Here is a 14050-nt window from a genome sequence, read left to right on the forward strand (position 1 = left end):
AATCCCCAGATACTTAACAGAATCCTTTACTGGGATATTCATCACAACCATTTAGAGATAAGATTTCCCATTTAGACTTATTCAATCTTAAATCAGAAGCTTTTGAAAATTGGTTAATTATATTAATAGAATTAAACAACTGGTTCTTTTTCTTAGGGAAATGTTTTACTCCTTACCAAAAATTGAGATTCCTTCAACATAAGTGACACTAACAAATTATTGTGTCCCAGTTTTAGTAGGAGGACCCAAATGCAAGACTCGTTCAGGCAAATGTGGAGAACAAACACACTTTATTTTGACTCTACAACTTAAAAAGTACAAACAGATAGGACAATCACAGGAACAGACCGAGAGACGAACCGAGTGTAGAAATACACAGACCAATCAACAGAAAGACAGAGGATTGGACATGACAGTAATGAGGAACAGGTGATAGCACAACACAATAGGGAACAGGTGAGAGCAGAACTGGAGGGAAACTAACAAGACAGGTCATGACAGACAGGTAACCACAGAGCACATGGAAGACAGTAACAAGCACTAAACACAACAAAATACACAAAATGGCCACAAGAGTGGCACAACGGCAGGCAGTCACAGCAGGATCCTGACATAGTGACTAAAATAAAGAAAAGAGGGGAAATAGGGCACCGCTGCCTGACCCCTCTTTTAATTTGAAATCGTTTAGAGGTATTGTGATTAAATATAATATCGTTGTAGAACATACTGACAATGTCAACAAAGTGGTACCAAAACCAAAGGTCTCAAGTGTCAAAGGTCAAACTATTTGTCAACTTTTCATAAATCCAGTAGGGCTGTAATCTCCCAGTCGACTGGTCGATTTATTGGTCGATACGTTCTGGCTCGACCAAACTGCTGATTGGTCGATTTTTTGCCGTGTTATTTCACCAGGTGGAATCATAGGCTATGAGTGGAAAGCATTAATTGCCCATGGGGGTGTTTTCAGAGCATCCCTGTTTCACAGGTAACAGTCTGTCTTCAGAACACCCCCCTGTTTTCTCTTTTTGTTGGATTAGCCCGACCCACTGGGGACAGATTGAAGAAAGAACTAGAAAGCCTTGTTTTAGTGGTTTAATGAATATTTTATTTAATTGTGAGTGTTTAGTTTCCACTCAGTCCTCCTCTACCATGTCGAAGACATCGGCAGTGTGGCAGCATTTTACAAAAACAGATAACGGGAAAAAGTCGAATGCAAAGTTTGCAAGCAACAGTTTGCATATCGCAGCTGGACTACAAACATGGCGTATCACCTAAGAACGCTAAGCTAACCTGTCTGCGTTAGGTTGCCCTGTCTGTTTGGAGTAGGCTATATGAACAAATCAGAATTGGCATATTTCATAGTCTAATAATCGTTTTATAACTACCGGTGCACCCCCACCTACGGTAGCTCCCCCAGACCCTGCTGGATGTTAAGCCTCTATCATCGATACGCAAAAATAATATCACGGAAGGAATTGTCGACTTTATTGCTCAGGATATGAGGCCCATTGCTGTTATGGAGGGCTGAGGTTTTAAGAACTTGTTAATATACAGCGCCAGCACAACTAAGAGTAAAATCTTTAAACTAATAGTCTATTCGTGTCTCTGTGTCTCCGTGTCTCCGTGCAAGGACACAGAGGCTGATGCAGCGCTGTCAGAGCCAACAGACGAGTGGCATTTTAATGCAAAAAAAGATTAGGTCAAAAATGATTTGATATACTGCAAATAGCCTAAGAGGACAAGTACTGCGGGACAGTACAGTTATTTAATCTTGCATTTTTTTCCGCCCCTCCGCAACCCCCCCCCCCCCCCCCCAATCGATTTTTTGTCAAAAATGTCAAGACTTCAGTCGACCAAGGTTTTCTTTGGTGGATTATAGCCCTAAAATCTAGTCTAGTATAGAGAGAGTCTAGCCCTTTCTTTATCTGTTTATTTGTACTACAGCCAATGCCTTGTAATGTTATAAGAGTGATTGGACGATGATTATCAATTAATAGAGGGGCTTTATAGGGTTTGGGGATACGAGATGTGCCGCCTTGCTTCATTGTAGCTGCCATCTCCCCATGACTGATGTGTTCTTTGTACATGATTGTATGTTCTTCTGGTAATTTTTCATTTTAATTAAAGGAATGATCATTTAATTAATCATTTTAATTTCATGCCCTCAAAAACCTGAGGTCTCCTGAGTAGCTCTTCATTTCAAAAGAATATGTTAATGGTGAGTTGATGGGGCATGAAGATGATTAACTTCTTTCATAAATTGAATGGTGAAAAAAGGAATATAAACATAAGGTAGTTATGTGTTTGAGTGTATAAAAAAAACCTGCAAAGATAGTCGCTAAACTGTCGCTAAACTGTATTATATGTGAAATTAAAATGGGAGCAAGAACTGAACATTAAACTGTCAAAGAGTGATTGGTATTCTATATGTACAACACACCTCTACCACTTCTAACAGATGGAACGAATTTGGATGGAAGAATTTCATTCGCTTCTTTTGTTCACCTGACATTAAAAATAAACTGTTCAGCAGCAATGCTAGCGTCAGTGTGCACTGATGAATGGCAATCACTCGAATGTCTTTTGGTCATGTATAAAACTGGGAAAGGGGGAATCAGGTTCTTGAGGAGATTGTCTGCTACTAGGTGACCCATGGGGATCCTTAGCACTCAAAAGAAGGACAAATATCTCAGAAATGGTTGATATTGGCATGCAAAAAGGCCATCACTAGGAATGTGACCCTGCGGCTGGGCACTGGAGAGAATTACACGCCATGCACAGACTAACTTACTACCTTAGAACCAACGCAGTGACACTGGATCAACACTGGGGAAAAAATGGACTTCAAGAGAAAGCTTGGCCTGAATCTTCAGCAGACGCAACATTTTGTAAATAAAGAGCTATGTGCCCCCTCTCTTCATTTTATTTTTTCATTTTATTTTTTCTTTAACAATTTATTTTTTACTTATTTTTCCCATATAAGTGTGACTTTTCAATTTGGAATTCATCACTTGAGTGCAGTGTAATATGTAATTTAAGAAAAATGAGAAAAAAAAAACACTAGACTACACACAGGTGAACTAAGCTTTGAGCATGATTCGTTGGATACGAGGTTCTGCAAGCCGATGTCCACGCTCCACACACAGCAGAGAGGTACAGTGTGTTCAACACATGGCACATGTTTCATGCACAGACGATTACGGCCCCTGGTGCACGCTCGTCACTGTAAGTACGATAGAACCGGTGAGAGTAAAGGCCAGTAATTTATCAATAATTACAACAGGCATAAACATGTAAAAAGCAATATTTATTTCCATCAGCTCCATCTGCGTGCCATCTCTTTCTCCTGCACAGCCACTTTTTACGCAACGCATTCCTCTGCAAATAGCAAATGTTTTACAGGCTAAACCAAAGCTGTCATTTTGATGTTGTTTTTTCTGATAGGTTGTCACATTTCTTTAAATTTGGAAAACAACTTGTAATCTTGTAAGCTGCTGGCATAAGCAACATCATCTCCCCCGGAGCGGTAAATCCACATGGCTACTTATGCATTTGAATGATTTACTTGCATACTTCATTCTTGGTAGCATTGCATTTCCCCCCCGACTCATTTCCTGGTTCTCCTTCTCCAGAAACAACGTGAAATCAAGAAGAGGGTTAAATTCTTCTGCTGCAGATTTCCCTCCGAGGTCAGAAAAACAAGGGAGACACTTTGTTTCTCTCACTATGACTCGCTTTAAAGATAATCGCCTTCCGTCTCTCCCTCGCTCTACCACACACTCCCCACTTACGTAGGCTACCGCATCTGTCTCTAGTGCGTCAAGAATGACTGTAGCCGTCATTCTGTCTGAGAAATCAGAGATTTATCTTGTCTGTAGAATGCTTCATGGCTCCAACCTTGCTTACAGTCATTTTGTTTTAGCTGTCTCCAACACTGGAGGACTTATTTTAGGATATACACATATTTCTGAGGCAAATTGAAGGATTTACTTATAATAAAAAAATCACTTAGGAGATGAACAATTACTGAAAGGAAATCATTGTCTATGTAATTCTCCCATTACAATATTCTTCTTCCACTTGCCCGAAGTACAACAGCAATAGGGCCAACCCAATTGTTATTTTCTTATCATTCCACAGGCTTGACTTGGGTCAGGTTTGTGAACATTTTTTAAGTTATTTTTTTTTAATGCAGACCTTATAGTGTATGTACATTTCTTATATTGTATGTCAGGAATAATGTCTGGGCTGTTTATCACTGTGTGTGACCGCCATCTTGTGTATTTCTTCATTTTACACGCATGGACCAAAAAGCACAGTGGTAGAGAATATCGACATTGGACTTAGTCACCGCAGTGACACAAAGCCAATTGAAAATATTATAAAATCCACATTCAACATGACTTATGGACGTTTTTAAGAGGGTGCATGTCCGAGATCGTGCAACTTGAGTTGACTTTAGTCTGTTCTACTAAAACAAATGCAGCATTCGGGCTCAAGCTAGACATTGGCATTGATGTTCTGGTTGAGGTCGGGCTTGGACAAAAATTTTGCGAGTTCATGTAGGGTCAGAACTGAACTTTTCTGCCAGACATTTAGCTCTAATGCACACTTATGGTTGCTAAGTTATGATTGAAAGATTACAATTTGGAAGTTTAGCAAACAGACAATCAATTCTGTTTTATAGTGAGCTATTAAGTTAAGTTTTGCTTGTCTTTTGTCTCCTGGCTTTCTCTACATCTCATTATATGACCTTCTGTTGCGTTTACAACAAATGACCCCCATCGTTTTCTTTCAACATTCAGCTTAACCTTCTCACCAAACAATGATATCTCTGTTTACATCTCTGGCAAGATGATAACCGGTGGAGTCACAGACTAAAGGAACTGGGCCTTTTACAGCTTAGTTTGATGTTTAGCTCATGTAATGGCTGAACCACTTTCAGGTTTTTTTCCCTTGTCTGATCAGAAACAGGATTTCCAAATTGTCTGTCTGGGGTGAGCTGGGCAATATATTGGTAATATAACGTCATCTTATTATCAGGCTAGATATCTCACTTTGAATGTTGTAATATAGCATGATTGTAGTCTTTTCCTGTTTTTAAATGCTGTATTACACTAAAGTGATGTAATTTTCTGAACTTACTAGACTGTTCTTGTTCTATAAATTGCCTTTTCCCACATTATATCCGCATTACTTATTCTTTATAACACATGTCATTGCCTAAATATTTTGTGAAAGCTCCAAAGGTAAATCCTGCAATATTGTTGCAATATCAATGTTGAGGTATTAGTCTCTCCATTTCACCCGGCCGTAAGTCTACGTGTGTTTATCTACAGTCCAGGTCCACCATGTACTGTCTGGAGAAGTTTGGCTGACATCAGCTCTGAACTGGTAGAGACCAGTGGAACCACATCCAACAGACAGTAGGTGGTGGACTTGGTCCCACTGGTTTCTACCAATTCTGAGCTGATGTCAACCAGACTTCTCTAGACAGTGGATAGTGGACCTGGTTCCACTGGTTTCTACTAGTTCTGAGCTCATATCCCTACTGGACATCTTCCCATGTCAAAGTGAAATCGGCTCAATGTGTTTTTTTCCTCTACTCTAAGTCTCCTTGGCCGACCACTTTGTCTACAATCCTCAACGCTGCCCCACTTTCTGTAGGTGGACCTATAAGACCTGATGCTGGTTTGAAGGCAAAGGGTAGTAACACCAAATATTGAGGTGATCTAGATTTTCTTTTGTTTCCTCACTTTTTATTTTGTAAATTGATAAAAATAATCAATCATTATTTATATGTTTTAAACCATTCTTAGTTTACAGCATTTTTTTCATACCTGCCTAAGACTTTTGCACAGTACTGTATATATTAGTAACAATACAGGTATGTACAGTAAAGAATATATAGTATACAGTATATGAAAAAAATGAATGTATAAACGGGGACTGAGTGCTGGAGCTATGCTGTTTCACTGCTCGTCTGCTCAGCTGAGTCTGCTGTATGGCTGCTATCCTCTCTGTATGCTGCTTATTATATAATCTCTAAAGGAGAGAGGGGGAGGAGTAGGGTTCTGGAGACACAGACACACACACACACAGACACACACACCTCCCTCTTAACATCAGCTTCTTCCTGCTCTTCCTCCTCCTCCTGCAGCGGGGGAGGGGGGGGGGGGTTAATATTTATAAACTCTGTGTATCCGAGAAATTAACGTCTCCAAGAATACACACACACACAAACACACAAGAATAAAAAATATATATTACATGAACATATATTCATATATATATATATATATATATATATATATATATATATATATATATATATATATATATATATATATATATATATATATATATATATATATATTTATTTATTTTTATTTCTGCATTATTTCAAATTATCGGATTTGTTTTAAACTAATTATTAACTATATGTAATTTAATTATTTTGTGTATTTAATTTCTATTTATAATTGGAATTAGAAAAATGTGCATTGAATATTTGTATTTTTATTTCTAGTACTTTTTAAATGTGTATTATTGTTACAAATATTCCTACCAAGCAGATGTAAGCCTTGTTAACACATCAACGGCCAATTCCCGTGTACCAGCTCCTACTTGACTTGACGCCGCTCTCTATCGGTTCTAGACGTCCCGGTGGACCGGCGGGCCTATCACACAATCCTCGGCTCTGGTGGAGCTGCACTGAACCCGCCTGGCTGATACAATACTGACGACACATAGATCACACACCGAAATAGTCTCTTCAGGACGGGAGACGGTGTGGATGCAGCTCGTCAAGAAAAGAATCCCGTTAATTCACTCACCGAGTCTCATGTCAGCAGAAGCGGGGAAGCAGTTCAGGGAAGCGAGCAGGAGGAGGAGGTGAAGGGAAAAAGCCAAAGGATCCATGTCTCTTCAGGGTTACTCTCTCGAGTGTTAAAAGGCCATTTCTTCCAGCGAGGTCTGGTTCGTCTTCCTTCTCGCTCAGAGTGGCTCCTCCGCGGCTAGAAAAACAGAGTCCAACCGATGGATGCTGGAGGAGAGAGCGCACAGGGCGTTTCTGCTGCTGGGGGCTCCGCTCCCTCACCGTAAAGACAAGTGCAATTAGAGACGGGATTTCCGGGAATTTCCAAAATAATAGTCTGAAAAACACAGTAGCCTTGCTGCATATTTTAAGGACAAATGACAGGTGTAAAAACCGGTCTCTTAATTTGCGAGTTTCAGTGTTATACCATGGAGCTAACCGTCTTGGTTTTATTATCTTCTTTTTTAGAGGGGAAACAGAGTCGAGTGTCATTCGCTGCGAGCCTGCTGCCCTATCAACAAAATGATGGATTTGGGAGGGACCGGATAAGCGGATGAAGATGGATGGATGGATGGATGGATGGATGAAATTAGCATAGGAGTCCTCCGTTACTTTGGGACTTGGTAATGAATTAAAAGTTGAAATCACATCCTTAAATTTAGCTCCAGCACTATCAGATAGACATCTTATATGGAAGGTTTTGCCTAATGGCGTGTAGTTCAGCAGTATAAACTCTAAAGTAATCAAACAGTGGTCAGATAGAAAGGGATTCTGTGGGAACACTATTAAATGTTCAATTCCAACACCATACACCAGAACAAGATGGGGGGGTTAAAACGGTGAGTTGGTTTATGAACACTTTTAGAGAAGCCAATAGAATCTAATAGAGAGATAAACACAGTCTAAGGCTGTCATTCTCATCGTCCACATGAATATTGAAATCCCCTACAATGATAACTTTGTCCGTTTTTAGCACTAAGTTTGACAGAAACTCTGCAAATTAAGATAAGAATTCAGAGTCTGGACCAGGTGCTCGGTACACTTTAACTAAAAGAACTGGTTCAGAGTCTGGACCAGGTGCTCGGTACACTATAGAACTGGTTCAGAGTCTGGACCAGGTGCTTGGTACACTATAACAAATAGAACTGGTTCAGAGTCTGGACCAGGTGCTTGGTACACTATAACAAATAGAACTGGTTCAGTCTGGACCAGGTGCTCGGTCCAATATAACAAATAGAACTGGTTCAGTGATTTCCAACTGGGGTGTGAAAGACTAAGAACAAGACTTTCAAATGAGTTATAATTCAGTTCAGGTTTAGAGCTGATTAGTAGACTAGAATCCAAGATGGCTGCCGCTCCACCTCCTCGGCCTGTGCCTCGAGGAATGTGAGTATTAATATGACTGGGGGGGGTGGATTCATTTAGACTAACATATTCTCCATCACCCAGCCAGGTTTCAGTAAGACGGAATAGATCAATATTAGAATCTGATATTAATTCATTTACTAGTACCCCTTTAGAAGAGAGAGATCTGATGTTTAAGAGTCCACATTTAATTCTCCTATTCTTTTGCACTATTGCACTTGTTTTTTTAATTGTTATGAGGTTTTCATGCACAGCTCTTCTACTGTCTTCCTTTGACTTAAATAATTTCGATGGTCAGGGGGCAGACACCGTCACTATGGGGTTTTGACTAACTCCTGGAATGGAGGAGCAGAGAAGTGTGTTAGACTGTGACCCTGCGTAGTTTTTTTTTTTTTTTTGGGTGGGGGTGGGGGTAACTGCTGAAATAGAAGGACAGAAAAGTGTGTTAGAGTGGGACTCTGCATAGGGTTTTGGGGGGGTTACTGCTAAAATAGAAGGGCAGAGAAGTGTCTTAGACTGGGTCTCTGCCTCCTGTTCCCAACTCTGGATTGTCAGGGATCAGGTCCAAGCTCCCAAGTGGGATGAATGCCGTCTCTCCCAATCAGACCAGGTCTTCCCCAGAAAGACTGCCAGTGATCCACAAAGCCCACATCATTATCTGGACACCACCTCGATAGCCAGCGGCGAAATGACGACATGCGGCTATACATGTCATCGCTGGTGAGATTTGGCAGGGGTCCAGAGAAAACTACGGTGTCCCACATTCGCTAACTTCACGTTTCTCAAAATGGAGCTGCCCATAATCAGAGTTGGTTTCTCAGCGGGTGTGTCGCTGAGTGGGAAAAACCTGTTACAAACGCTAACGGGCTGGTGGTGGTCCGAGGCCTTTTAAAGCTTATGACTATTTTTGCTTTGGACAGTCACCCAGCCACCCTGTACTGGCTGAGGGGTGGCTAGCTACAGTAACTAACAGCTGATTTATCATGGTGCAGATCAGGACTTCTAACTCACTAAGTCTTGGCTTCATGTGTATGAACAAACTACACTTGTTACACCTATCATTGCCGCTAAAGGAGGCAGAGGAGTAACTAAACATCTCCGAGCAAGAGAAAGTAGGAGAGAGAGAGACGGATGACATGGCTAACTGCTAAGCTAAAGTTGCAGCACAGCTAAGTAAGGTAGCGTTAGCTACCAAGCGTTAGAAAAAAACTATTTTAATTAACGAAAGTTGCTGAAACATGTAAAGAACAGTGAGTGCTTAGAAGGAACTACTGGAAGAACAAGTGTTTAGCAGACAGTTAGCCAGCTGTAATGACAAATCTAACAAATTGAACTGGTGTTTAGTGAGAGCAGCAACAGGCTAGCAACACACAAGCACCGGAAACGACAATGAGTGCGATCAGCAAGTCCAAATCTACACTAAACTAGTTGCAATATGTCCAGACTAGTGCAACAGTAACTTCCGTTTTTGCTGTCCTGCATAAGCATTGACAATGGTCTCACGTAAGAACCACTTGTCACTTGTCACATGACCCAGAGCCCTGAACAAATCTATTTTTTACTAAAGTGGTATATGAAATTAGAGTTATAATCTACCACTATTTAATTGTTTTCTGTTATTTAAATATGTTTAAGCTATCTGGTCATGAATTATTCCGCTGATTTGAATTTGAAACAATTCAATGACCCGTTTTAGCCAGTGGGGGGAGAAAAGGGGCTATTTCATATTTTCCCATCTCACATTAGAACAGGTCTAGATTCAAAAAATTAAAGACTGGTCTTGATTCAAAAGTAGACTCATACTGTTACTGTTTGAAAATCACTTGCAACTACTCCGATAACCTTTAACCATGTTCAACAAAAAGGGCAATATCACTGTTTTTTCTCTACCCAGACCAGATAGAACCAGTGTACATTTCGCTTTTAGACGTGCCAAACCTGGACTGGATTACCATTAAAACTGTAAAGATTACTCAAAAACAAAGAGCTCAAAACCCATTGTCACATTTCATGAAATCAATGGAACAGAAACGTTTCCCCGTACCCATTTTTTCAAAACCGCAAGAGGGCGCCACTGTCTGCTGTAGTGTTTGTGAATCTGAAGCTCCCTCCCTGTCTGATGCTGACCTCTTTCTCACAGTGACAGTTTCCTGCAGGCGGGTAGAGAGGGACCGGCCGCCCTTACAGCAAGATGTGCGGAAGGGGAGCCAGATTATCAGAGTTTAGTTGATCGGCGTGCTGTGGATTTGGTCGGGAGAAAGCGTGGTGTTCATGTCGCAGAAGTCTAGCGGTAAGTGTGGAACTTGCTCAGCGTTACCAAGTTGTTTTTTGCTGGTTTTTGCTTTTACGCAGTGCTACTGGTCAAATCCGAGCCCCGATACATGTCACTTTGTGGAGTGAACGTCACGACAGACTGTTTAGAAAAGCTGGCAAATAAGAGTTGATATGTTCAACGGTAACATTGTACTCACATTTAGAAATAATTAAAGTGGATTTTGAATTTAGTAGTCGGCGATCTTCTATTCGGCATACATCCAACCAAACCAAACAACACCTATTTCAGTAAAATCTAGACTTTCATTACCGCTTCACAGCGCGGCGTTGTGTTTTGGTGGCAGAAGATTGCGGGGGCAACGGTTGAAGCAGTTTTAAAAGTTGAAATTACATAACAAAGATTGTGTGCATGGGTATTGAGTATATGCCGAATTAAAGAGTAGTTCGAAACGTTTCGCAGTGTATAGTATTTTCTAACCTTTCAAGTTCGTACAATCTCCATTTTCCCCAGGAATGAAGTTAACAAAAGTTGACATTACATTACAAAAGGAGTTTCTTATAACGTCTTCCCCATGCAAGAGACTAGACACTGGCGGAACAGTTCAACCTGTTTGAATATGCTACGAAGTGTGAAAACATGTCGGGCTAAACCAAACGAATGGAATGTTCATGAGTACACAGAGGAGGATCCGTTTGGGTCAGTTACATGTTAACAACTCCAAAGTGCCTTCTTGTGGAAGGATAATTACTGGAGGGTTAACATGAAGCCTCTAGTCTAGGCCTCTTACTAAACACGTATTTGTGCTTTGGATATCGATATTTTAGATACATTGAAATGTAACTGTTTTTCAGATAATTATTCAAATTACATTATAGTGTTTAAAACGATGTATTTATAGTATTTCTACTTACAGTTTGTAGGATAGAAAGACAGGTAGTTGTTTTGGGGACTTTGGTTAGAAGGAACATATTTTTAACATCATTTTATTTAGTGTTATTCTGGGTTTGCTCTAATCAAATAAAAAAGACACATAATCTCAATGGTACATTTATGATGTTCAGTAGTTATTTTTCATGCTTCATGTTGTTTTATTCCAGACAGCATGTCTATAGTGTTGTTTGGCATTCTTTAACCTTTGACCTGGGAGGCTGCAAGTTGTGTGCCATGTGTGCCAAGACCCTAACATTTGCCGTACATGTCTGTAAAAATGTCTTACCAGTGGAGAAATGAGTGACAGGATGGAGAGTTCGTCTGGACCAGATGTCAGGACAAACGGACCCGCTGCGGCCAGCATTCCGGTGAGCTCCACCATAGACCCACCTCTGTCCCCAGTAGAGCTGGATGAAGAGTCCCACTCGTCTCTGACAGATGTGACCCAAATGTGGATGAAATTTGGCAAGACGTTTGCTATCATCTTCCCGATCTACGTCTTAGGATACTTTGAGTTTAGCTTTAGTTGGGTTCTGATTGGACTAGCGGTGTTGTTCTACTGGAGGAAAAACCATGGCAGTAAGGACTACAGGATAAACCGTGCCTTATCATTCCTGGAGCATGAAGAAAAATCAGTTAGGCAAAGTGTGCCTACTTCAGAGTTACCACCATGGGTAAGTCCCCCAGCATTATAACATCCATATAACAGCCACATTTCGCTTTGTATTTTCAAGCTTCACCCCACTCTTGGGTGTAATCAGCCAGCATCAAGTATAGGATGTCCACATTCACTGCCAAAGTGGTTGATAGGGATAACTCACTATAATTCATTGCTGGTGTTAAAATGTAACTAAAGTTAGTCTCTTACTGATTTTCCTCAGTTTCTTCATATGTACTTATACTTTTATCTCAGTAAAACCGGGATAGCAACATCCTAATTGCTAGGGCTGCATGTGATGCCGTTGTAAAATGGCGCAATAATTGTATTACTTTTGATAAATAAACAGATGTTAAAATGTACTCAGTTCTGCAGTTCTGCTGCTTTCAATATTCTGCTAAAGTACAACAAAATGCTTGTTGAACAGTGTTGGAGTAATGTGTTACAAAAGTGACTCAATTACAGTAATGTATTCATTTTTGCAGTAAAAAAACGCATTGCTAATTACATTTTGGTAATGTTATACTCGTTATAATTTCAGTAACGTGAGTTACAACGCATTTTAACGCAACTTCACCTCGAAACATTCTTCAGAGGAAAAAAAAGCTGAGTGTTATTTCCTGTTGCTGTATTCGATGGTTACGGTGACTGCAGATACTGGACATTTGCAAGATGGACATTATTTTAGGAGTTATGATGCTGTGTTGAAGCGAGGTGCTGTCCTATCTGCGTCCAAACAGGGGACCGTACGTACAGCATCTGTTTCCTAATAGGTGGCCGTAGAGACAACATATGTGTCCCAACGGGACAGAACGGACAACATCTGTGTCCAACAGGAGACAGAACGGACAACATCTGTGTCCAACAGGAGACAGAACGGACAACATCTGTGTCCAACAGGGGACAGAACAGACAACATCTGTGTCCCAAAAGGTGAAAGAACAGACAACATCTGTGTCCCCAAAGGTGAAAGAACGGACAACATCTGTGTCCAACAGGAGACAGAACGGACAACATCTGTGTCGCAAAAGGTGAAAGAACGGACAACATCTGTGTCCAACAGGAGACAGAACGGACAACATCTGTGTCCAACAGGAGACAGAACAGACAACATCTGGGTCCAACAGGGAACAGAACAGAGAACATCTGTGTCCCAACAGGGGACAGAACCGACATCTGTGTCCCAACAGTGGACAGAACAGACATCTGTGTCCAACAGGGGACAGAACAGACAACATCTGGGTCCAACAGGGAACAGAACGGACAACATCTGTGTCCAACAGGGGACAGAATTGACACCATCTGTATCCAACAGGGGACAGAACAGACAACATCTGTGTCCAACAGGGGACAGAACAGACAACATCTGGGTCCAACAGGGAACAGAACAGACAACATCTGGGTCCAACAGGGAACAGAACGGACAAAATCCTGTTGGACACAGATGTTGTCCGTTCTGTCTCTTGTTGGACACAGATGCTGTCCGTTCTGTCCCGTTGGGACACATATGTTGTCTTTACGGCCACCTATTAGGAAACAGATGCTGTACGTACGGTCCCCTGTTGGGACGCAGATAGGACAGCACCTCGCTTCAACACAGCATCATAACTCCTAAACAACTGTAAGGTACTTTTAATTGAGTATTTTCATTTTCTCTTACTTACCTGTTGTAAGTTTTACTTATGTATTTTTATAGCTGTAGTAACTTTACCTATTTGTATTATTTATATTAAATATTATGAATAATCTATGATGTTATAAAGATGATAAAGAGGAGAATTTATTGATCCAAAGTTGAAATTCCCATGCTCCATGCCAAGTCAAACCTTCATTGTTATTTGGTGAAAGTAACTCAAAAGCAATGCAAAAGCAGTGGAACACATTACAATTTAGAGACTGTACTATTGTAATATAACATATCACAAAAAAATGACATAATGATATATCTATATTACGTTTTGGGAGACATTTTGGGACGTGAAGCCTCCTCTGGTGGATATATATA

The 14050-nt window shown here is 40.6% G+C and overlaps 2 protein-coding genes across 5 annotated transcripts in view; one reads left to right on the forward strand and one right to left on the reverse strand.

Annotated features, from left to right (window-relative positions):
- LOC117954173 (receptor-type tyrosine-protein phosphatase N2-like) overlaps positions 1 to 7099 on the reverse strand; it is a 186361-nt gene extending 179262 nt beyond the window's left edge. The window contains exon 1 of the mRNA XM_034887740.1: positions 6837 to 7099. Coding sequence (XP_034743631.1) covers positions 6837 to 6921 — 85 coding nt within the window. The 5' untranslated portion in view covers positions 6922 to 7099. The remainder of the gene's footprint in view (positions 1 to 6836) is intronic.
- Positions 7100 to 10266: 3167 nt separating this feature from the next.
- The window catches only part of LOC117954379 (extended synaptotagmin-2-like), a 53528-nt gene continuing 49744 nt past the window's right edge, over positions 10267 to 14050 (forward strand). For 3 of the 4 annotated variants that reach the window (XM_034888136.1, XM_034888137.1, XM_034888138.1), the window contains exons 1-2: positions 10268 to 10472; positions 11677 to 12061. In XM_034888136.1, coding sequence (XP_034744027.1) covers positions 11684 to 12061 — 378 coding nt within the window. In that variant the 5' untranslated portion in view covers positions 10268 to 10472; positions 11677 to 11683. Of the gene's footprint in view, positions 10473 to 11676; positions 12062 to 14050 lie in introns of all 4 variants that reach the window. The other variant, XM_034888135.1, reaches the window with a different exon arrangement.

The sequence above is a fragment of the Etheostoma cragini genome, chromosome 12 (assembly GCF_013103735.1).
Source record: "Etheostoma cragini isolate CJK2018 chromosome 12, CSU_Ecrag_1.0, whole genome shotgun sequence".
NCBI classification, from domain to species: Eukaryota; Metazoa; Chordata; class Actinopteri; order Perciformes; family Percidae; genus Etheostoma; species Etheostoma cragini.